This window comes from Mesoplodon mirus, assembly GCF_964341445.2.
Source record: "Mesoplodon mirus genome assembly, chromosome: 2".
NCBI lineage: Eukaryota > Metazoa > Chordata > Mammalia > Artiodactyla > Ziphiidae > Mesoplodon > Mesoplodon mirus.
In genome coordinates, this window is record NC_138977.1 from 60,642,802 (window position 1) to 60,669,245 (window position 26,444).

The 26,444-nt window shown below is 36.2% G+C and overlaps 2 protein-coding genes across 3 annotated transcripts in view; both read left to right on the forward strand.

Moving 5' to 3' along the window:
* MCU (mitochondrial calcium uniporter) overlaps nucleotides 1–26,444 on the forward strand; it is a 223,406-nt gene that overhangs the window by 169,013 nt on the left and 27,949 nt on the right. For both annotated transcript variants that reach the window (XM_082610998.1, XM_082610999.1), the window contains 2 exons: nucleotides 21,354–21,524; nucleotides 23,363–23,467. In XM_082610998.1, coding sequence (XP_082467124.1) covers nucleotides 21,354–21,524; nucleotides 23,363–23,467 — 276 coding nt within the window. The remainder of the gene's footprint in view (nucleotides 1–21,353; nucleotides 21,525–23,362; nucleotides 23,468–26,444) is intronic.
* LOC309792398 (large ribosomal subunit protein eL19-like) lies at nucleotides 6,856–7,579 on the forward strand. The gene is given in 3 exon segments (XM_082602030.1): nucleotides 6,856–7,133; nucleotides 7,137–7,154; nucleotides 7,158–7,579. Coding segments are annotated over 3 exon segments (585 nt in total). The 5' UTR covers nucleotides 6,856–6,893; the 3' UTR covers nucleotides 7,485–7,579.

Consider the following 26,444-nt stretch of genomic DNA (forward strand, 5'->3'; position numbering starts at 1 on the left):
TGATACTATACATAGAGGATCCTAAAGATGCTACCAGAAAACTACTAGAGCTAATCAATGAATTTGGTAAAGTAGCAGGATACAAAATTAATGCACAGAAATCTCTGGCATTCCTATATACTAATGATGAAAAATCTGAAAGTGAAATCAAGAAAACACTCCCATTTACCATTGTAACAAAAAGAATAAAATATGTAGGAATAAACCTACCTAAGGAGACAAAAGACCTGTATGCAGAAAATTATAAGACACTGATGAAAGAACTTAAAGATGATACAAATAGATGGAAAGATATACCATGTTCTTGGATTGGAAGAATCAACATTGTGAAAATGACTCTACTACCCAAAGCAATCTACAGATTCAATGCAATCCCTATAAAACTACCACTGGCATTTTTCACAGAACTAGAAAAAAAAGTTTCACAATTTGTATGGAAACACAAAAGACCCCAAATAGCCAAAGCAATCTTGAGAACGAAAAATGGAGCTGGAGGAATCAGGCTCCCTGACTTCAGACTATACTACAAAGCTACAGTAATCAAGACTGTGGTACTGGCACAAAAATAGAAAGATAGATCAATGGAACAGGATAGAAAGCCCAGAGATAAACCCTCACACATATGGTCACCTTATCTTTGATAAAGGAGGCAGGAATATACAGTGGAGAAAGGACAGTCCGTTCAATAAGTGGTGCTGGGAAAACTGGACAGGGACATGTAAAAGTATGAGATTAGATCACTCTCTAACACCATACACAAAAATAAGCTCAAAATGGATTAAAGACCTAAATGTAAGGCCAGACACTATCAAACTCTTAGAGGAAAACATAGGCAGAACACTATGACATAAATCACAACAAGATCCTTTTTGACCCACCTAGAGAAATGGAAATAAAGACAAAAATAAACACATGGGACCTAATGAAACTTAAAAGCTTTTGCACAGCAAAGGAAACCATAAACAAGACCAAAAGACAACCCTTAGAATGGGAGAAAATATTTGCAACTGAAGAACTGACAAAGGATTAATCTCCAAAATTTATAAGCAGCTCATGCAGCTCAATAACAAAAAAACAAACAACCCAATCCAAAAATGGGCAGAAGACCTAAATAGACATTTCTCCACAGAAGATATACAGACTACCAACAAACACATGAAAGGATGCTCAACATCTTTAATCATTAGAGAAATGCAAATCAAAACTACAATGAGATATCATCTCATACCAGTCAGAATGGCCATCATCAAGAAATCTAGAAACAATAAATGCCCGAGAGGGTGTGGAGAAAAGGGAACACTTTTGCACTGCTGGTGGGAATGTGAATTGGTACAGCCACTATGGAGAACAGTATGGAGGTTCCTTAAAAAACTACAAATAGAACTACCATATGACCCAGCAATCCCAGTACTGGGCATATACCCTGAGAAAACCATAATTCAAAAAGAGTCATGTACCAAAATGTTCATAGCAGCCCTATTTACAATAGCCTGGAGATGGAAACAACCTAAGTGTCCATCATCGGATGAATGGATAAAGAAGATGTGTCACTTATTTACAATGGAATATTACTCAGCCATAAAAAGAAACGAAATTGAGCTATTTGTAATGAGGTGGATAGACCTAGAGTCTGTCATACAGAGCGAAGTAAGTCAGAAAGAGAAAGACAAATACTGTATGCTGACACATATATATGGAATTTAAGGGAAAAATGTCATGAAGAACATAGGGGTAAGACAGGAATAAAGACACAGACCTACTAGAGAATGGACTTGAGGATATGGGGAGGGGGAAGGGTAAGCTGTGACAAAGCGAAAGAGAGGCATGGACATATATACACTACCAAACATAAGGTAGATAGCTAGTGGGAAGCAGCCGCATAGCACAGGGAGATCAGCTCGGTGCTGTGTGACCGCCTGGAGGGGTGGGATAGGGAGGGTGGGGGGGAGATGCAAGAGGGAGGGGATATGGGAACTTATGTATATGTATAAGTGATTAATTTTGTTATAAAGCAGAAACTAACACCCCATTGTAAAGCAATTATACTCCAATAAAGATGTAAAAAAAAAAAGGATACATACTTAAAAAAGAAGAAAAAGAAAGAGACGCTCCCAAAATTCCTACCAGTAATATTGCCCTTCTTAAGAAAATCAACTCATATTAATTATCAAGAAACAGAAGCAGAAAATGATTTGACTTAATGCAACTTAGTGTCCTTACTACTCCCAAATTATATACCTTTCTTATGTTGTACTTCTAAATTAATCTTACCTTAGGCTAGTATAGCATATATGAAAACTCTGCTTAATACACAGCTACTTCAACAGAATTTAGCCACCAGTAGTAATCATCTCTACCATCATTCATTGCTTCTTGTTATGACTAGTGGGTCATATCCTATAGCAAGTGAGAGCTTGACCTTTTTTTTTTTTTTTTACATACAAAATCTAAAATACCACATTATATAATTTTGATATTTATATACCTAGCATACAATATATATACCTAATATATACTGCCTCTCAATAATTGCTTGTTAGTTTTGTTGTTTGACAAAATCTTCTAGATATGACTATGATATCCGATATATAAAATATATAGGTTATCTTAAAAGTTTAACCTCCCTACCAAAGCAATCTAAAAGGTTCTTAATTTTTCTTGTGTCATAAATAATTTTGAGGATCTGGTGAAAACTCTAGATTCTCTCTCTAGAAAAAAAATTTTTATATACACATAGGAAATGTTATATATAATTTCTTAATGATACAGGCTCTCAAACCAGCTCATGAAATCCCTAGTCTCATGAACCTCAACTCAAGAACTGCTTTGGCTACACTGCACACAGGTGCGCATGCACATCCCTGTACCCATGCCCGTGTTCCCTTTCATGAGAGGCATTAGGCTTAGAAGTTAAGTGTCAAGCTTTGGAATCAAGGTTTGCATCCCAGTTCCACCACGCAACCACCTTCTAACCTTAGGCAAAGTAATGAACTTCTTAAAACCTCCTTCCTCATGTGTGAAACGGAGATAGTAATAATTACCACCTCCAAGAGAAAAATGTACTTTCCCTACAGAAATAGTACTTACCCATCAGATGCTCTTATTCTTTTCTTTTTTAATATATATTATTTATTTATTTTATTTATTTATTTGGTTGCACCGGATCTTAGTTGCGGTAGGTGGGCTCCTTAGTTGCAGCTTGCCGGCTCCTTTAGTTGCAGCACATGTGCTTCTTAGTTGCAGCCGGCAGGCTCCTTAGTTGCAGCTCATGGGCACCTTAGTTGTGGTTCACCAGCTTCTTAGTTGCAGCATGTGGGCTCCTTAATTGAGGCCGGCGGGCTCCTTAGTTGCAGCTCACCGGCTCTTTTAGTTGCAGCACATGTGCTCCTTAGTTGTGGCTCACGGGCTCCTTAGTTGTGGCATGCAAACTCTTAGTTGCGATATGCATGTGGGATCTAGTTCCCTGACCAGGGATCAAACCCTGGCCCCCCTGCATTGGGAGCTCAGAGTCTTAACCGCTGCTCTACCAGGGAAGTTCCCAGAAACTCTTATTCTATAAAAAGTGCTGTGGTAGTGTTAAAGACCCCTAATCAGAAAAATGTGGTTTGGGGCTTCTTGTTTTAATTTTTCTGTGCCCCATATCCTCAATTGTAAAATGACTAACTGAAATTTTTATGACTGTATGGCTTATAGCCTATTACAAGTCTTTCAAATCTTTCAGGAGTGCCCCTTCATGGTAATGAAAATTAAGGATTAATGACGAAAGTAATTCTGTTAGAGACAGGTTGACTGTATAATTTCTCACTCAACCCAGGACACTTTTGAGAGTAAAAGGAGGACACCCAGAGTTGTCCTGACAATTTTAAATATGGTAAACCAGGACATGTCTTCACTATAGGTAAGCTAGAGTAAGAGCAAGAAAAATAGTCTCTCTGGCTGCCTTCATTTCTCTATCCAGAAATGTAATGTTACTCAATTAGCCTTGTATTGGGAATTGTGGTAGAAAGCTGTGTCTTTTTTGTAGTTAACAAAAAATGTAAGATCTCCTTACAAAAAATTATTTGAGGACAAATAATTTTAGCATTGAACAGTTATTGAAATTCCTGTTTAATAATAAACAATCATCGGTTTAACTAACCCAAATATAGATAATATATATAAATTCTTAACCTAAGTAAAGTCTGTGGATGGTTTGGGAAACTGGATATATGCCCCTGTTTTTTCTTTGGTTTTTGTCCCATTCCTTTTTCTTTTTTTCTTTTTTTTTTTTTTTTTTTTTTGCGGTACGCGGGCCTCTCACTGTTGTGGCCTCTCCCGTTGCGGAGCACAGGCTCCGGACGCGCAGGCTCAGCAGCCATGGCTCACGGGCCTAGCCGCTCCGCGGCATGTGGGATCTTCCCGGACTGGGGCACGAACCCACGTCCCCTGCATCGGCAGGTGGACTCTCAACCACTGCGCTACCAGGGAAGCCCCCCATTCCTTTTTTAAAAAACTTTATTGATGTATATTTTATATATCATAAAATTCACCTATCATCATGCAAGCATAATAACAATCCAGCTTTAGACTATTTCCTTCACCCCTGAAAGTTCTCTTGTTCCTGTTTTGCAGCCAATCCCTGCTCCTACCCTAAACCTGAGGCAAACACTAGTCTGCTTTTTCTCTCTGTAGTTAAACCTTTTCTAAAAATGTCATATAAATGGACTCATTCAATATGTAGTCTTTTGTATCTAGCTTCTTTTACATATCCTGTATGGATATATGTTTTCATATCTCTTGGGTAGATACTTAGGAGTAGAATGACTGGGTCATACAGTAAGTATGTGCATAATATTTTTTAATTGAAATACAGTTGATTTATAATGTTTCCGGTGCACAACAAAGTGATTCAGTTTACACACATATATATATTCTTTTTCAGATTTTTTTCCCATTATATGTTATTACAAGATATTTAATATAGTTCCCTGTGCTATACAGTAGGTCCTCATTTTTTAACTATTTTATATACAGTAGTGTGTATCTCTTAATACCAAATTCCCAATTTATCCTTACCCCCCTTTTCCTTTGGGTAACCGTAAGTTTGTTCTCTATGTCTGTGAGTCAATTTCTGTTTTGTAAATAAGTTCATTTGTATTGTTTTTTTAGATTCCACATATGAATGATATCATATAATATTTGTCTCTCTGTCTGACTTACTTCACTTAGTATGATAATCTCTAGGTCCATCCGTATTGCTGCAAATGGCATTATTTCCATTGTATATATATACCACTTCTTTATCCATTCATCTGTCGATGAACATTTAGATTGGTTCCATGTCTTGGCTATTGTAAATAGTGCTGCTGTGAACATTGGGATGCATGTGTCTTTTCAAATTAGAGTTTTCATCTTTTCCATATATATGCCCAGGAGTGGGACTGCTGGATCATATGGTAACTCTATCTTTAGTTTTTTAAGGAACCTCCATACTTTTCTCCATAGTGACTACATCAATTTACATTTCCACCAACAGTGTAGGAGGGTTCCCTTTTCTCCACACCCTTTCCAGCATTTATTATTTGTAGACTTTTTGATGATGGCCATTCTGACTGGTGTTAGATGGTACCTCACTGTAGTTTTGATTTGCATTTCTCTAATAATTAGTGATGTTGAACATCTTTCCACGTGCCTCTTGGCCATCTGTATGTCTCCTTTGGAGAAATGTCTATTTAGGTCTTCTGCCCATTTTTTTTATTGGGTTGTTTTTTTTTTAGTATTGAGCTGTACAAACTGTATATTTTGGAAAGTAAGCCCTTGTCGGTCAATTCATTTGCAAATATTTTCTCCCATTCTGTATGTTATCTTTTCATTTTGTTTATGGTTTCCTTTGCTGTGCAAAACCTTTTAAGTTTAATTAGGTCCCATTTGTTTATTTTTGCTTTTGTTTCTATTACTCTAGGAGACAGAGCCAAAAATTATTGCTGTGATTTATGTCAAAGAGTGTTCTGCTTATGTTTTCCTCTAGGAGTTTTATAGTATCCAGTCTTACATTTAAGTCTTTAATCCATTTTTAGTTTATTTTTGTATATGGTGTTAGAGAATCTTCTGATTTCATTCTTTTACATGTAGCTGCCCAGTTTTCCCAACACCACTTATTGAAGAGACTTTCTTTTCTCCATTGTATTCTTGCTTCCTTTGTCATAGATTAATTGACCGTAAGTGCGTGGGTTTATTTCTGGGCCTTCTGTCCTGTTCCATTGATCTATGTGTCTATTTTTGTGCCAGTACCATACTGTTTTGATGACTGTAGCTTCGTAGTATGGTCTGAAGTCAGGGAGCATGATTCCTCCAGCTCTGTTCTTCTTTCTCAAGATTGTTTTGGCTATTCAGGGTCTTTTGTGTTTCCATACAAACTTAAAAATTTTTTGTTCCAGTTCTGTGAAAAATGCCATTGGTAATTTGACAGGAATTGCATTAAATCTGTACACAGCCTTGAGTAGTGTGGTCATTTTAACAATATTGATTCTTCCAATCCAAGAACATGGTATATCTTTCCAACTGTTTGTGTGGTCTTCAGTTTCTTTCATCATGTGCTTAACTTTTTAAGAAACTGCAGAATTGTTTTCCAAAGTGGCTATCCCACTTTGCATTCCTACCAGCAGTGTTTAAGTGTTCCGGTTTCCCCGTATCCTCCCCAACACTTGGAATGGTCAGTCTTCTTGATTATAGACATTGTAGTGGATTTGTAGTATTATTTCATTGTGGTTTTAATTTGCATTTCACTGATGACCAAGATGTTGGGCATCTGTTAATGTACTCATTAACCATTCAAATATTTTCTTTGATGAAATGCCCAAACTTTTTGCCCATTTAAAAAATATGGACTGCATTTAGCCCCTGCGGTCACAGCCATGAGTATGCTCAGGCTTCAAAAGAGGCTTGCCTTCAGTGTCCTCTGCTGTGGCAAAAAGAAGGTCTGGTTGGACCCCAATGAGACTAATGAAATCGCCAATGCCAACTCCCGTCAGCAGATCCGGAAATTGATCAAAGATGGGCTGATTATCCAGAAGCCTGTGACAGTCCATTCCCGGGCTCGATGCCGAAAAAACACCTTGGCTTGCCAGAAGGGCAGGCATATGGGCATAGTTAAGTGAAAGGGTACTGCCAGTGCTTGAATGCCCGAGAAGGTAACCTGGCTGAGGAGGATGAGAATTCTGCGCCGGCTGCTCAGAAGATACCGTGAATCTAAGAAGATTGACCGCCACATGTATCACAGCCTGTACCTGAAAGTGAAGGGTTATGTGTTCAAAAACAAGCGGATTCTCATGGAACATATCCACAAGCTGAAGGCAGACAATGCTCGCAAGAAACTTCTGGCAGACCAGGCTGAGTCCCACAGGTCTAAGACCAAGGAAGCCTGCAAGCACTGTGAAGAGCGGCTCCAGGCCAAGAAGGAGGAAATCATCAAGACTCTGTCCAAGGAGGAAGAGACCAAGAAATAAAGTCCTCCTTTTCTTCTCTGTATATAGTGGCCTCAGCAATTACATAGATCACTCATTCAATAAAAAAACAAGGCTTGGGCTTCCCTGGTGGCGCAGTGGTTGAGAGTCCACCTGCCGATGCAGGGGACATGGGTTCGTGCCCTGGTCCGGGAAGATCCCACATGCCATGGAGCAGCTGGGCCCGTGGGCCATGGCCGCTGAGCCTGCGCGTCTGGAGCCTGTGCTCCACAACGGGAGAGGCCACAACAGTGAGAGGCCCGCGTACCGCAAAAAAAAACAAAACAAAAAAAAACAAGGCTTTATCTGCCTAAAAAAAAAAAAATGGACTGTCTATTTAGTATTGATTTGTAAGGGTTCTTTTTATATTCTAGAATTTTTCCTGTTACTTTTAAAATAATTTTGTGGGAAAGGGTGGACTTTTTAAATCATGTTTTATTATTAATGGCTGCTCATATACAGTTGGAGATTCTATATTTATTGTCATCATTATATTGAGGACATAAACATACCCTACCACTGTCTTTCATTCCAACTTTTAAAAACTTGACAACAAAAAAGAAATGAAGGTAATTAAATCATGAAAAATGATAGAAGAGAAAGCCACAGTGTTTTAATGTGGGCAGAGCTCTCATCAACCTAAATGTGAAGTTGGGAAAGCTGAAACACCATTTTATTTTTCCATTTTAAAAATATATCCTACAGTTTGAATTTTTTTTGTAAGTAGAAGTTTCATATTTTGAAAATACCAAAATATGGTTGAACGTGTTCCATCACAAAAGTCTTTTTGTGAAGGCTTGTATAAAATTAGCTTTCACATTGCTAAGAAAAACAGCCGCATGAACATGGAAAGACATTTAAGCTTTATGTGCTGACAGTATTTAAACTGTCTTAGTGTGGAGCAGAAGTAAATTTATGTCAAATTTCAGATGATGTTATCCATTCTAGGATTGCTGTCATTTGTTTCAATATTTTGAAGTAAGTTTTGAGGGAATTTGGAAACTATCCAGTTTTCGTCCAGAATGCATGTGACTTCATGAAACTACTGATATTGCTCTAAGGAGTTAGTTTCTAGTTTTTGTCTGTTAATATGCATGTTGGTACAAAGAAAAATCCCAAAAATGTGATTTCTTGTGGAAATTAGAAAAGCTGTTAACATTAATGGCTATCACCATCTTTGAAATAGTGTTAAATTTCTTTTCCAAAATAACTAACTACCAGGAAAAAAAATTTTTTTTTTACTCTAAGGAAGATCTCAGTACTCTACGAACAGATGGCACATCTTCCAAACTTAGAGACATGCATACGTATATGGCCTCAGAGAAGAAAGGAGCTCTACCCATTGCAATAATACATTGGTTTTTTTCATTGGCACATACTGGCAGTGAAGACTTCGAACAGCCCTAAAAGAAGGCCTGTCTGCTACCACAGAAGTAATCACTATTATGAGAACAAGATTTTATGAGAAAAATAATCAAAATAGAAATTTTTCCTTTGCTAGATTAAACTTTGGACAGGAGTTTGCTTTTTAAGAGAAGAGAAAGTTTATCACAAGGAAGTGTTTAGTTATGGCTTGATTTACTTGGGGATATTTGGGCCTTTATGAATGAGCATAATAATCTTCCAATTCAAGACCTTACAGTCATTATTATGGATTTGGTAGAAAAATCATGAACCCTTTCAACCAAGCTGTAGCTCTGAAGTAGGTAGAAATAGACAACCTTGTGAATTTTCCAGCTGCTGGACGAAGTTTCTCTAGGCTAGTCATGAATGGAGAGGTTTGTCAGTTTCTCTACAAGAATTAGAAAAACCTTAGAGCTCTTGAAGATTACCTCCACTCAGAAACCTTAAAACTGGAACTCGGATTTCCAATCATTTCACTATTGATATTGCATCAAAACAGTGAGTGATATGAATTCAATTCTAAGAGTCTTAGAGAAATCTTAGTTTCCTTGCATATGCCTAGCCAAGCATCATCTGGTGAAGTGAACTATGAGAGCTGTGACTATGTTTGTTACCACATACCTTTCCCAGAGTCTCAGAGTTTTTACAACTTCTTTTCGTCAAAACAGAAAGGTACAACCTTTTTAGATATCAAAGATAATGTCCAAGTTATCATGTTCCAAAACCAGGCCATTATGTGACTTCTTTATTCAAGCCAAACAATAGCAGCCTTGTAATTGAAATGTTCTTTTATATAGAATTAAAGTTTATTTTCTGTTTTAATTTGTAAATTTTTGTTTTATTTCTTAAAAAAAAACAACAGAAAATGGCTGTTAATTTTGATTTAAAATGAGGTAAAATGCTTCAGTTTTTGTAAACATTTATTTTTAAAATACTTCAATGCAGTAGTCTGCTCATAACAAAATACTGTAGACTGGGTGGCTTAAACAACAAAATTTTATTTTCTCACAGTTTTGGAGACTAGAAGTCCAAGATCAGGGTGCCAGCATGGTTAGACTCTGGTAAGAACTATTCCTAGCTTGCAGATGACCACCTTCTCACTGTGTCCCCACATGGCAGGGGGGTGGGGAAAGCTCTTACTCTTCCTATAAAGCCATTGTCCTATCAGATTAGAGCCCCACACTTATCTTCTCCTTTAACCTTAATTACCTCTTAAAGACACTATCTCCAGATAGTCACATGGGGAATTCAAGCTTCAAAATACAAATTTTGGGAGATCAAAATTCAGTCCATAGCAGGTAATATGAAGGAAATCATTTTCCAATGCAACAAAACGATTGTATCTAAAATTTTTATGTATAAATTGTTTTGAATTTTTTCAGGAAGTAGGTCTAAGAAGGGAATCCATATCTTCTTCAGGTTCTCAAGAAGGTCTATTATCCAAAAATACCTAGGCACATGGAATTTGTTTGTAAAACTTAAGCTTTTTTTCCCCTTGTTGCCCTCAGTGGAACAAGTCATTTTTGTTCTCTTGGGGTTTAAAGGCATGATTGGAAATTTTCTCATGGAAACTTATATGATTTTAGGCTTTGGGTTTTAAGACTGTAGTTTTTAGAAAAAGCAAGAAAAACTATTAAGGCAAGCATTTTTCCATATTCTCATTGAATCTCCTAAGCAGCCTTCTGAGGTATTAGACTCTCTGCATTATAGGTAAGGAAACGGAGGTAAAGTTATATTCAGTAATGGGCTCATGCATTCAAGGTGTCTCCTGTGGTAGAACTTCAGTACTACTAAATCTGAGGTTCCAAAATCCATCATTCTTCTACTGCACTTCACTCTCTGTACTTTAGGATTATATTCCACTTTTTACCACCCAGAAATTAAAGTGGACCAAGGGTCAAGGTTTAATGAAGTTACTTTCAAAGCAGCACCATAAAAAGCATTATTCTTTTTTGTTTGTTTGTTTAAATATTATTTATTTATTTATTTTGGCTGCATTGCGTCTTCTTTGCCGCTTGCAGGCTTTCTGTAGTTGTAGTGAGTGGGGGGCTATTCTTCATTGCGGTGCGTGGGCTTCTCATTGTGGTGGCTTCTCTTGCTGAGGAGCACGGGTTCTAGGCATGCGGGCGTCAGTAGTTGTGGCACTTAGGCTCAGTAGTTGTGGCTCCTGGGCTCTAGAGAGCAGTCTCAGTAGTTGTGGCACATGGGCTTAGTTGCTCTGCGGCATGTGGGATCTTCCCAGACCAGGGCTCGAACCCATGTCCCCTGTATTGGCAGGCGGATTCTTAACCACTGCACCACCAGGTAAGTCCCAAAAGCATTATTCATAAAAAGAAAAATATGTTAGAGCACTATATTAGGACAGGATTTTATTTTTACAAAAGCAAAATAAAATAGTTAATTCTCAGTAGAATGAGTAGATGAATGGAAGGAAGGAAGAGGATGACCTTTCACTTAGCACAAATGCTTTTGACATTTATGAGCGATTAATTATCTTCATAAACAGATTTTAAAATAACCAGATTCAATGAAAGGTACATAGGTTGTACTACTATTTAACATAAAACCAATAATACCATGTATTTAAAAAAGATTTATAACTTTAAGTGTTTTCACAACTTTTATCATTTAAGCCTCGTAATAACTTCAAACAAATGTTTTTACATAGTTCTACAGAGAGAGGTTCAGTTGTACAAATACTAATTCACCTTAGGTTCACAATGAAATATATAGCTGATTTCACTAAGTTAATTTATACTGCCACTTAGAAGGACCCAAATGACTGGATTTATCAAACTACTAAAGTTATGATTCTATAATTGGGCTTTCTTATACTGATATCAAAAGACATTTTTTACATAAATATTTACCTGCTTTTCAAAATGAGTGTTCTTCAAATGATAGTATGTGACAGATTTATCATTTTTAATATACTATGAATAATTTAAAGAAATTTTAAATCATCTATTTTACATACCTAAGTAAATTTGAGGATGTTTTTGCCCTAATGTATAAGGAAGGGCCTTACTATCACCTAAATAATATTTAATTTATTCTGTTAAAATGATAATCTTATGTTTTCTCTAGTATATCATAATTTAATGAAAAAGGATATGGACCTTTGGAATTATATTTATGAACAGAGAAGTGAATATTAAAAATAAATTATTTGAAAGTATCTATGAATGAAAACTAATTTAAAAATCTGTAAAGCATTTATTGAGAATAATAAACTTTATTCAAGGACCTAAAAAAAGATAGAAATAAATGCAGAGTTATAATATGTTAATGGATATGAGGACAAGATTGTAACAATTGTCAGTTTCCCTCACACAAATTTGTAAACTCACTACAGTGCTAATATGAACCTCAATAGGATCTGATGAACTTATTCAAAAATTCAAATGAAAGAATAAAACTATACAAATACTTAAGATAAATTTGGAGTAGAAAGGGGGGGAAAGGTTTACCTAAACCACATATTAAGATGTATTTTTAAAACCATAATACTCAAAACAGTGGAGTATTGGTGCAGGAAAGATTGTAGGATCAGATTAGAGAAACCTTGCATATATGGAAATTTGACATGTGATAGAATTAGCTTTGTAAATCAGGAGAAGGGGCAGAGTCAATGGTGCTGTTACAATTGATTTTTTATTTCACAAAAGTATATTTCAGATGGCATAAGGAGTAAAATGTGAAACAGCTCTAAAAGAAAAAAAAAGTTAGCCTAATTTATATCAGAAACTAAAACATGCCTCCAGAAAGCTATTAGAACTAATAAATGAATTCAGTTAGATTTCAGGGTACAAAATTAATATGTAGAAATCTGTTATAGGAATTCTCTGGTGGTCCAATGGTTAGGACTCTGCACTTCCACTGCAGGGGGCACGGGTTCGATCCCTGGTTGGGGAGCTAAGATCCTGGAAGGCGCGTGGTGCAGCCAAAAAAAAAAACAAACAAAAAAAACTGTTATGTTTCGATAAACTAACAATGAATTATCAGGAAGAGAAATTAAGAAAACAATCTCATTTACAATTGCATCAAAAACAATAAAATACCTACGAATAAATCTAACCAAGGAGGTAAATACTTGTACTTAGATAACTGTAAGACATTGATGAAAGAAATCCAAGATGACACGAACAAATGGAAAGATATACCATGCTCATGTATTGGAAGAATTAATCTTGTTAAAGTGATCATACTCCCCAAGGCAATCTAAAATTCAGCGCAATCCCTATCAAAATACCAACGGCATTTTTCACAGAACTGGAACAAATAACCCCAAACTTTGTATAGAAACACAAAAGACCCCAAATAGCCAAAAGAATCTTGAGAAAGAAGAACAAAGCTGGAGGTATCGTATTCCCTGGTTTCAGACTAAACTACAAAGCTACTATATCAAAATAGTGTGGTACTGGCACAAAAACAGACACATAGATCAATGGACCAGAATAGAGATTGCAGAAATAAATCCACACTTACATGGTCAATTAATCTAAAACGAAGGAGGCAAGAATATACAATGGGGAAAAGACAGCCTCTTCAATAAATGATGTTGGAAAAACTGGACAGCTACATGCCAAAGAATCAAAATGGACTACTTTCTCACACCATATACAAAAATAACTCAAAATGGGTTAAAGACTTAAATGTAAGACCTGAAACCATAAAACTCCTAGGAGAAAACATAGGCAGTACACTCTTTGACATAGGTCTTAGCAATATTTTTTGGGTACATCTCAAGCAAGGTAAACAAAAGCAAAAATAAACAGATGGGGCCACATCAAACTAAAAAGCTTTTGCACAGCAAAGGAAACTATCAACAAAATGAAAAGGCACCCTATTGAATAGGAGAAGATATTTGCAAATGATATATCTGATAAGAGGTTAACGTCCAAATTATATAAAGAACTCATACAACTCAACATCAAAGAAACAAACAACCTGATTAAAAAATGGGCAGGGCTTCCCTGGTGGCACAGTGGTTGGGGGTCCGCCTGCCAATGCAGGGGGTGGGGGTTCGTGCCCCGGTCCGGGAGGATCCCACGTGCCGCGGAGCGGCTGGGCCCGTGAGCCATGGCCACTGGGCCTGTGCGTCCAGAGCCTGTGCTCCGCGGCGGGAGAGGCCACAACAGTGAGAGGCCCGCATATCACAAAAAAAAAAAAAAAAAAAAAAGGGCAAAGGACCTGAAGAGACATTTTTCCAAAGAAGACAAACAGATGGCCAACAGACACATGAAAATATGCTCAATATCACTAATCATCAGGAAAATGCAAATCAAAACTACAATGAGATATCACTCACTCCTGTCAGAATGGCTATTATCAAAAATACTAGAAATCACAAGTTTTGGGGAGGATGTGAAGAAAAGGGAAACCTCATGCACTGTTGGTGGGAATGTATTGATAAACTGGTGTAGCCACTATGGAAAACAGTATGGAGGTTCCTCAAAAAATTAAAAATATAACTACTATACGATTAAGCAATTCTACTTCCAGGTATTTTTCCCTGTGTTCATTGTAGCATTATTTACAGTATCCAAGATATTGACACAACCTAAGTGTCCATAGATAGATAAATGGATAAGCAAGAGGTGGTATATATGTACAAGAGCATATTACTCAGCCATAAAAAAGGAGGACGTCTTGCCATTTGGGACAACATGGATGGACCTTAGGAACTTCATGTAACCTTGCTGGACTTTATTGTTCTTAGCTGTAGAAGAAGGGCATTAGTCTGTATGATTTCTCTGACCCTTCCAACACTAAAATTCTATTACTGTGTTTCACATTCTTGATGCAGAATAGAACAGAAAGGGGAAAGAAAAGAAACAGATGATGGTAAGATCATAAACCACTGGAATCATCCATCATATAATATAAAGTTCAGTTCAAAGTATCTCTGCAGAAAACACCCTAAATGTGCTTCCTTATTGTACCAGTTCCCTTTCATGATAAGTCCTTAAGAGATATACAGTCATGTTGAAACTAAGCAGGACCCTGTGGGGCTCCTGGGTACAAGTCCTTTCTGTGTCCCTGTTTCTTGTTTGTAGAAAATGGGCTCCATTCAGCCTCAGCCTTCCCTGAGTTCCAAAGGGCTGATTCAAACAGTTGCTAATCAGGGAGGGGAGGGAATGCAGAAACAGGGAGGAACAGTTAAGAAGCAATAATGCAGCCTTGGGGCAGGGTCCTCGTTCCTCCTCAAGGAATGTACATGACAGTATCTTTGAGTTCTTCTGCAGGAACTAAGGCCCCCACCCAGGTGGAAGATGGTAACTTCAGGCTGGACACATGATTCCTGGGGCACCGCCCTGTTACCTCACCACCAACCAATCAGAAGAAAGTCACAAACCCTGCAGCCCTCACCCCAAACTTTGCCTATAAAAACTTCTCCCCCAAAACCATTGGGGAGTTTGGGATTTTTGAGCACACCCATTCTCCTTGACTGGCCCTGCAATAAACCTTTCTCTGCTTCATACTCTGACGTTTTGGTTTGTTTGGCCTCACTGTGCGTCAGGCACACGAACTTGTGTTCAGTAACAGTGTTCATAAAATGATATATTTTAGAGGAGATTTTACTAATTATTTTGAACACCAACTAATTTTCCTACTATGAATTTTTAACAGTTGGCTAAATAACAAGCATTTGTATTATATGACTTTTTCTACACCTAATGCTCCAAAGCCTTTTTTTTTTTTTTTAATATATTACTTCTTCAACCCCATGTGACTGTTGTCCTTGCACTTCTCTTCTTACTCTGGAAAATTCCTTGCCTTTTAATTTTTATTCCTAAATCAGTTGTCATATTCTGTCTCTCAGTATTTGTATGGGATGCCCCATAATTTTTAGGTTTCTTTGAACCACGCTGCTATAGAACATACTTAGATTATTTCTTATTTATTGAAATGGAAATCAAAGCAAAAGATTTTTTTAAACCAACCAAAAAGTTACTTGATGCAATTTACACTTAAAAAGAGTATTTATCTCTAGAGAATAGTAGCTGACAGCTGTCATTAGCTTGTAAATTCCCATTGTGACTTCACTACAACCAACAGCAATTTTGTATATTGTTAAACTTGAGGAACTATGGTAATTGTTATTCTTTGGTTGCAAAACAAGAAATCTGACATTTGCATTACAATCTAGTGTGTGGGAAAGAAGGAGACCTGGGGATTTATTTCAAAAGCAGTATTGTAGTAAAGGTTTGTCAGTTCTGAAATGTGCTATCCATGCAGAGTTTCTCAAAGCTTTCATATTTAATTCCTTTTAAAGGCTTCATAATCTTTAAAGGAAAAAGTTAAACTGAGTGATAAAGACCTTAATTTTATCTGTTGACTTTGTCTCAGTTATTTAAAAACAGTAACCCCTAAGCACTTTCCTGTGAAACTGATGTATTAGTGAAATCTTCCATACTTTATGTGTTTAAGATTCACAGATTCCTATCTTTTATTTAAATCCAACTCTGTCTACTTCTTGAAATCTGTGTGTGAATATTTTTGCATATATCAATAGAAAGAAGACTGGATTGGGGGGAAGAAAACACCAGGTAGACAAGTTAATCACTGAATTTTATGACCCCATCATCATTACTGCATATAGAACAAATAGGGATATTTATGTTGCTGGCTCTGACTTTACAGAAACAATGGATTGCTAAGGATTCTTTTAAAAATGAGAAAGAAAATGACAAAAATTTCAAGTTACTTTAGATATTGAAAACTTTAGGTGGTACATGCTATGTATTAAGTTTATATTACTATTTTTGGCCTTTTTCCTTAGGAAACTCAGACTCTCCTTTTGGAAGGAATAAACAGAGATTTCTGACTTTGCTTCTTTTTAGTTTTTATGTAAAAATTCAAATCATGTATCCACAAAGGATTAACTGCTGTGGGAATTGCTGTCCTGCTGTCAACAGCTAGAACACCAGATAGAATACATGAAAATACTGTTTCTAAACATTGGACAGTAGGCAAGACAGGAGTTTGATCCCTGAGAAAAGAGAAGCAAATGAAATTAACCTTACATTGCTTCAGCTTGCAGCCTGAGGCTTTGGTTAAATTCTAAACCACAAGGCCAGGCTATAACTACTTCCAAGGAAATAGCAATTACCAGAAGCTGTAAAATGAATAACTCTTAGTGCTCACTCAGGGCCAGAAATCATTTGACTTCCCACCAGCTAGAGAGGAGAGACATCACTGAATACATGAACATTCAGCAGAGACTCCCAGAAGAACCATGACTTGGAAGTGGGGCCAAATTGGCCCTAGAATAAAGGATTCTCTAGATCTGTCTTAAAAGACCTGAGAGGATCAAGTTAATATGCAAGCAACTTAACTATACAACAAGATCTGGTATTCAGCAATGTAAAAGTCACAATGTCTAATCTCCCATCAAATATTACTAGGCATGTGAAGACGCTGCAGGGTCGGAGGTGATGGGGCCAGAATCAGTCAATAGAACCAGACCTACAAATGACAGAAATGATGGAATTAACAGAGAAGGATTTTAAAATAGTTATTATAAATGTGACCCTTATATTCAGAGAGAAAGAAGAAAACATAAGCATAATATGAAGAAAAATAGAACATAGAACAATAAACAAAGGGAACTTGTAGAGGTGAAAAATATATCTGAAATGAAAACCAATATAAATGGAATTAATAGCAGATTAAACACTGCAGAGGAAAAGATCAGTGACATTGACATACATAGCAATTAAAACTATCCAAAATGAATCTGAGAGGGGAAAACTCCTAAAATAATATGAACAGAGTTTTAGTGCCCTGTGTGACAGTACCACATGGTCTAATATAAGTGTAATTGGAATCCCATAAGGAGAGGGGTGGGAGACATAAAAAATATTTGAATAATGGCCAAAATTTTTCCAAATTTGATGAGAACGATGAGCCCACAGAGCTAAGAAATTTAACAATTCCCAAACAGAATAATCATAAAGAAAACCATAGAAAGGAACATTATAATCAGATTGCTGAAAACCAATGCTAAAGAGAAAATATTAAAAGCAGCCAGAGGGAAAAAGACATATTACATACAAAGGAACAGAGATAAGAATGTACACAAATTTATCATATACTGTGCAAACCAGAAGGCAAGTTCTTTAGAGCACTAAAAGGAAGGAAAAAAAAAAAAAAAAAAGCCAACCTAGAATATTTTACATAGCAAAAATGTCTTTCAAAATTGAAGATGAAATAAAGACTTTTTCTCACTTTACCAAAACTGAGAGAATTTATTGTCAACATATCTGCACAACAAGAAATGTTTAAGGAAGCTCTTGAGACAAAAGGAAAATGATACCAAATGGAAATGTGGATCTATACCAGAAACAATGAGGAACACCAGAGGGTAAATATGTGTATAAATATAAAAGACATTTTTCTCATTTTAAAATTTCTTTAAAGTATAATCAGTTATCAAAGTAAAAATAATGTATTGTGTGGTTTATAACATGTAGAAATAAAATATAGAACAATACAGGGGGAATGGAAGTATATTGTTGTAAGGTTCTCTACACTATACCTAAAGTGGTATGATATTACTTGAAGGTTAACTGTGATAAGTTAAAAATGTATATTGTAAACCCTTGAGTAGGGTTCAGCAAACCCAACAGGCCAAGTCCAGTGCACTCCTTATTTTTGTAAATAAAGTTTGTTGAAACAGCCATGCATATTCGTTTACATATTGCCTAGGGCTGCTTTTGCACCACAGTGCAGAGTCTAAAGTTGCAGCAGAGATCTTATGGCCTACAAAGCCTAAAGTATTTAATGTCTGTCTAACCCTTTACAGAAAAAGTTTGGCAATACCTGCTATAGAGTAACCCCAAAATATGAAAAGGTACAGTTAATAAGCCAATTGTAGAGATTAAATGTAATTTAAAAATACTCAGTTAATCTAAAAGAGGGCATGAATCGAAGAAAAGTGGAAGAAAGAAGAGTTGAGTCAAGAAAAGTAGCAAGATGGCAGACATACACAACAATATTTATAATTTATTAAATGCTAATGATATACACACTTTAATTAAAAGACCTTGATTGTCAGATTGGATAAAATAGGAAGACTCAACCATATGCTGCCTGCAGGAAACCCACTTGAAATATAAAGACATGGGTAGGTTAGACGTAAAAGGATGAGAAAAGGTATACCATATGTCCACACAAAGACTTGTGAGTAAATAATCATAAAAGGTTTATTCATAGAAGTCCAAAACTGGAAACAATCCACATGTCAATCAACAGGTGAATGGTTGAACAAATTGTGGTGTATCCACAATTTTAAATGCTACTCAGCAATAAAAACAAATTAACTACTAATGCATGCAGCAACACTGGTGAATCTCAGAATCATTATGCTGAAAGAAAGAAGCCAGATAAAAAGAGTACATGCTGTATGATTCCAGTAGTATAAAACTCTAGAAAAACTAAATATAATCTGTGGTGAAAAAATCCAATCAGTAGTTGCCCAGGGGTTAACTTGAATCGGGATCAAGAGAATTTGGAGGGGCTAATGGAAATGTTCTTTATCTTGATTATTATGTCAGAATTCATCAAATGTTCATTTAAAATAAGAGTGTACATTGTTATTTATAAACTATGCTTCAATAAGTGTTACTTTTAAAATTTAAGTCACGAAACAATGTAGTGTGAGGCTTTTGTATTCATTGTAGGCACTATAATTTACTAGACCAGGCGAGGAAATAAGATGTAAATGACTACACCTATAAAAAGTTTGATGCATTTAGAATCTCCAGAACATTATTCTATGTATATTTCCTCTCGGCTCTTCAATTTTGAGGGATACGAATCCTTAAAAACTTTATAGAGTGGATCTTTTGATTCTTAAAAAAGCTAATAAAGAAACATTATTAGGGACTTCCCTGGTGGCGCAGTGGTTAAGAATCCGCCTGCCAACACAGGGGACAAGGGTTTGAGCCCTGGTCTGGGAAGATCCCTCATGCCGCAGAGCAACCAAGCCCGTGTGCCACAACTACTGAGCCTGCGCTCTAGAGCCCACGAGCCACAACTACTGAAGCCCGGGTGCCTAGAGCCTGTGCTACACAACAAGAGAAGCCACCGCAATGAGCAGCCTGCACACCACAACGAAGAGTAGCCCCCGCTCGCCGCAACTAGAGAAAGCCCGCGTGCTGCAAGGAAGACCCAACGCAACCAAAAATTAATTAATTTAAAAAATATTTTTAAAAAAGAAACATCACTCATCTTAAAGCAGTATGCTAAGTGGGGTTTTTTAATTAATTTATTTATTATTTTTGGCTGAATTCCATACCAGATTTGATTCCAAACCCTGTTTTCCTTTCACAGACTAGTGATAAATTATCATCTTTATTTATTTTTTTAAAATATTTATTTATTTATTTGGTTGCACCAGGTCTTAGTTGTGGCAGGTGGGCTCCTTAATTGCAGCACGTGGGCTCCTTAGTTGTGGCATGTGAACTCTTAGTTGCAGCATGCATGTGGGATCTAGCTCCCTGACCAGGGATTGAACCCAGGCCCCCTGCATTGGGAGCACGAAGTCTTATCCACTGTGCCATCAGGGAAATCCCTAAATTATCATCTTTAAATGCTTGGTTGCTTGTGTAAAAAATTGTGGTTCAAAATTTATTTATTAAAAGATTCATTTGAAAATTATTTTGAAAGAGTTATTCTGGCATTTGTTTTAGGGACTAAGGTTCTATAAATCAAGACTGTTAAGGAACAAGATAAGGAAATAAGGAATTCTGTGCCGTTCTGTTGTAGAAAATCCTTTCAGTTGTGTAGCTTATGATAATGGTTCCCTTAATAACGTTTTGTTAGTAAATCCCAAAAGTTGAGCTTTGGCCTCTTGCTAACCTCAGGAAAATGTTCAAGAGAACTTAAAAGGAATTGTTTTTTATTATATCATAATATGTCCAAGTTGTATAAGAGAATGCTTACTTATCAAGCACCTTGGATATAATATTATACGTACTACAGAAATATGAGTTGATTGTCCTTGAGTAAGTCTCACTTACTAGTGTACTTTCACATGTCATTCCCCACAGATTCTTAAAAAAGCTCTGGCTCCCGAGAGCCACCTCCTACAGGGTATAGAATTTGGCCCAGCAATCTCTGTCTACTTAATAAAAGTATACTAAATGGATTCAGGGTTTGTATTCACCAATACCAAGAACTTTACCTTAAATTCCTGGGAAAGCCTCTCCTTGACCCACTTAAAAGATAATCCTTTGCATATTTTCTTTTTTCTGCAAAGTGTTGTGTGATAGATATGATCTTCCATAAGCCATTTCCTGAAATAACCTTCAACTAAAGCTAAAGGGCATATTCTTGAACCTTAGAAAACATTTTAAGCCACACTAATAATAATAAAACCCCATTTAAGAAGATTAATAATGTCACTGTAACTTATAATGAAATCTAATTATCATATGGTTATGGGTCTTTTTCATTCAGATGTGACAGTGGTGTATCAAAATGGGTTACCTGTGATATCTGTGAGGCTACCATCCCGGCGTGAACGCTGCCAGTTCACACTCAAACCTATCTCAGACTCTGTTGGTGTGTTTTTACGACAACTACAAGAAGAGGATCGGGGAATTGACAGAGTTGCAATCTATTCACCAGGTATAGTCACCTTCATTATTTTTTTTTTTTAATTTTTATTGGAGCCTAGTTGCTTTACAATGTTGTGTTAGTTTCTGCTGTACAGCAAAGTGAATCAGTTATACATTTACATATATCCACTCTTTTTTAGGTTCTTTTCCCACATAGGCCATTAAATAGACATTTCACCAAGGAAGACGTACAGATGGCCAAGAGGCACATGAAAAGATGCTCGACATCACTAATCATTAGAGAAATGCAAGTCAAAACTACAATGAGTTATCACCTCACGCCAGTCAGAATGGCCATTATCAAAAAATCAAGAAACAATAAATGCTGGAGAGGGTGTGGAGAAAAGGGAACCCTCCCACGCTGTTGGTGGGAATATAAATTGATACAGCCACTATGGAGAACAGTATGGATGTTCCTTAAAAAACTAAAATAGGGGCTTCCCTGGTGGCGCAGTGGTTGAGAGTCCGCCTGCCGATGCAGGGGACGTGGGTTCGTGCCCCGATCCCGGAGGATCCCACATGCCGCGGAGCGGCTGGGCCCGCGAGCCATGGCCGCGGAGCCTGCGTGTCCGGAGCCTGTGCTCCGCAACGGGAGAGGCCACAGCAGTGAGAGGCCCGTGTACAGCAAAAAAAAAAAAAAAAAAAAAAAAAAACTAAAATAGAACTACCATACCACCCAGCAGTCCCACTACTGGGCATACACCTTCATTATTAATTCCCACCCACCCATCATTTCACTCCAAATTGTTTTTACACACACACACACACACACACACACACACACACACACCCCACTGCAAAAGAATCCCATGCTCTTAACTTTAGGACACAATCTTTTGCTTAGCAAATGTCAAGAGAGACAGTGATTTCTCTCCAAATTTTCAGAATATGATTGCTCAGTTTTAGCAAGGGTATATACACAGGGATCTCATTCAAAAGCACCTCACATATAATGCCATGGGCAAAGATGAACCATCAATCACATTTATACTTTTGAGACCTTTTGTCATTACCTTAGGTGTAGAATAAACTTTTCTAGTGGTTGAGCCATCATCTCTGAAGATATGAAATATTAGGTCTTCTTTTTAAATCTTCTTAGGTCTTTCACATAAATGTTTACAAAATAAAGACATATGGTTTGAAAATAATATAAAATAAGGCACTAAAAATTCCCATTTGACATGATATCCATTTCATTTATTTATTTTTTAAGTGCCTTACATTTTTCCCACTTTCACTTTGAAAATTTTTAAACCTGTAGAGAACGTAAAAGCCTAGTACAGTAAGTACCTATTTACCGTTGGATTTACTCAGTTGTTGCTAATTTGCCACATTTCTGTAGTTTAAATATTTTAAATATTCTTAATTCTTAACTCATCTTGTAATATAATTAATAGATCAGCTTGGTGTACTTTGCTAACCCTAGCATCTGCCCCTACTGGATTATTGGCAACTAATCAGTAACTACACTGCAAAGTACCATATATTAGAAAACATTGGGTGTTTTACTCAACCAACTTCCATCATAGACATCCATGCACCTCTCCCAGTGACCCTAGATTTCCAGCTGACACCTATACATCTATGTAATTATTTCACTTGTTCATAAAGTTCTTCCAGAAAAACACGTTGTTAAATCTTTACCAAGAAGATTGCCATGAAAACAAAAAGCCTCAGATAGTATAAGCTTTGTTTAGCATAGAACTTAGGGATAAGGCAAAAAGTTAACTGAAATTTAAAAGAGAAGACATAATTTTAAAATCTATTTTGAGGATTGCTTTTTTCTTGACCATTCTTGAATAATTATGGACATATGACCTTAAAATTTTCACATTTAAATTTTCACAGATGGCGTTCGAGTTGCTGCCTCAACAGGAATAGACCTCCTCCTCCTTGATGACTTTAAACTGGTCATTAATGACTTAACGTATCATGTACGACCACCAAAGAGAGGTAACAAGTGACCTTGATAAGGTCAGAGAAATGTGAGAACGGCTTTTGGAAAGAACTTTTTTTCCCCTGGGTATACTTGAGAAACAGACAGTATTCAAAGAGCAGTCAAAGTTTTACATATAGGTAGCACTTCACTAGTACACTGACTAAAACATAGACACCAGAATGCTTTATTATCGGCTCTTGTCACTGTTTCACATAAATGAGTGTTCTACATAACTTAAACTCCTTCCTTCCATACAAGCTGAAAGTCATATTATTTTAATAACGTTACTGGGGGAATCTTTTTTAAAAATTATGGAATTCCCTGTCCTCTTAAACATTTGTAACAGGAATTAACCCCTTTTTTGATGGCTGAAGGTTAGCAGTTTGAAACTCAATTATTGTACAATAATAGTACTTGGGAACTTCGGACAAGAATATGCTTTTATGCGAAAAAAATGGGATATTTGCCTCCTGTGCCAGAAAACTCAGTAATCAAATATTTTCATGAACTACTTTTAAAAACCAAAGTTAATGCAAAAAATCCATGATAAACAAAATATCAAAAATTTAAATAAAGACAAAGTTAGTTTTACTGATTTTTCTTTTCACCCCACACTCCAATATGGCTTTGCACAGTACTGATGCTGTTAAATAGCCCTCTAAAATAACATTTTGAAGTGTGTCTCTTTTGGTCATCTTTCTCTCTTTGCCCTTGATACTCATTGTCACTTACTGCTGTCGTTAATTCCCCTTCCACCACCACCACCCCCTCCATCAGCTTCCTAGGACATTTGTTATTTTCCATTTTGCTTTTGAGAATTGTGTCTAATGTAGAAAAAGTTCTAAGTAAAAGCCTAAGTATTGAATGCCTCCAACATCTGGTCCACATCTATCTTTAAAGTTTTTCTCTTTTCTTCTTAAAAGATGCCTACTTTTCCTCCACCCTCTAGTTCCTTTGCTCTTTCCTTTACCATCTCAGTGTTTTCTCACCTTTCCTCTAAGATGCCTTTTTCTTTTCTTCCTAACCTCCTATTTCCTCAGGTCAAAATCATCAATGTCAGCTCTTCCATGATCCCATTCTTTCTTTTTCTTACTCCCTGCCAACCAGAAGTGGTTATTCTCTTCTCTGAATTCTTCATTCCTTTTCTTTTCAAATGATCAGAGGGAAGGCACTGTGATTTTTGTATACCCCATTGACTTAGGTAGTCATCCTATATTGAGCAAGTTAAATGAGTTAAAGAATCCTTTAAATAGTAAGACATTACTGAATCAGATTTTATTAAGTTGGAATAATTGAACATGTAGACCAAGGATTGTTAGCTATATATTAGCTATACTAATATGTTTTTCTTCTTTATTCCCTGATTCTTGGACTAGACCTTCTCTTTAAAATAACAGAAGTACAGGCCTTATTTTACTCTGTTTTTTTTGTTGTTCTTCTTCTTCTTTAAATTTGCTCTTTATTTTTTTCTGGCTTTATTGACATATAATTGACATATAACACTGTGTAGTTTAAAGTATACAGTGTGATGATTTTATATACTTATATGTTGAGAAATGATTACCACAACAGGATTAGTTAATACCTCCATCATCTCACATAATTACCATTTCTTTTTGATGAGAACACTTGAGATCTACTTTCTTAGCCACTTTCAAGTATACATTACAGTTTTGTTAACTATAGTCACCATGCTGTACATTAGATCCCCAGAACTTATTCATCTTATAATTGGAAAATTGGTACTCTTTGACCAACATAGAACTACTGTATGATCCAGCAATTCCACTTTGGTGTATATATCCAAAGGAAATGAAATCAGAATCTCAAAGAGATATCTACACTTCCATGTTCATTGCAGCATTATTCACAATAGCCAAGCTATGGAAACAACCTAAGTGTCCATCTACAGATGAATGGATAAAGAAGATGTAGTGTGTGTGTGTGTGTGTGTGTGTGTGTGTATCTAAAATATTATTCAGCCATGAGAGAGAAGGAAGCCCTGCCATTTGCAACAACATGGATAGACCTTATGTGTGTATGTGAATTTCCTAGAGAGTTCATTCTATTTTGATTTTCTACTGCATTAGTAAAATATTAAAAGTTGACTAATATATTCTTATATAAAGTATAACAATCAGGAAAGTAAAGATTTATGTTGTCAAAAACTAGAGGTATTTTAATCAATGAATAATTCTAACCATCTTGTCTAATACTGTGTTTTTAAAAGAGAAATGAAAGTTTTAATTTTTTAAATAGGGCTATTCTCAAGTTGAATAAGGAAAGTAGAGGTAGAAACTGAAAAGGGGAGAAATTATATTTGATTCTCTGGTAATCAGTTTGGCAGCCTTACAACTCTTTGTTTTATCTGTATCTCAGAACTGTGGGATATCTATCCACCTTCCCTAGAAGTCAGTTAGAATGTGAAGTTTGCAAGGGTCAGAAGTCTATAATTCATGGGATATTCGTAATTTGAAGTATGAAATTTGGTAAGCTCAATAGTAACATTAGTATAAACTTTAAAAGACCATTTTAATATTTAAATTTAGACATCAAATCTCTCTCAGCTCTGTTATTATTATTAGTCAATGAGCGATTATGTCATTATATACTTTTTTCACAGAAGCTTAAATAATACTGTTTTAAGTTCATAAACACTTTTCCCTCAATTTTTAAAACATAGTAAAAAAAAATCTTTTTTTCTTTTGAAATAAACGTAAGATAGGTTTTCATTTTGTTTCCATCATATTATCTTCCTCCAAGTCACCACTGTTTGTCAGCTGCGGTGAGTTAAGAGAACAGTTGAATTTCTGTATTTGAGAGGGATGCCAATCATACAGATGAGTAAACATATTCCTCTTCCCCACATTGTAACTGTTTTTAGTGAAAAAGCTAAATGGAGAAAAGAAGTTGAAGGCACTAGGTTTTGGGTATTAGATAATGAGAAGAACACTAGGATTTTATATATACATGGAGCAGATGGAACAAATA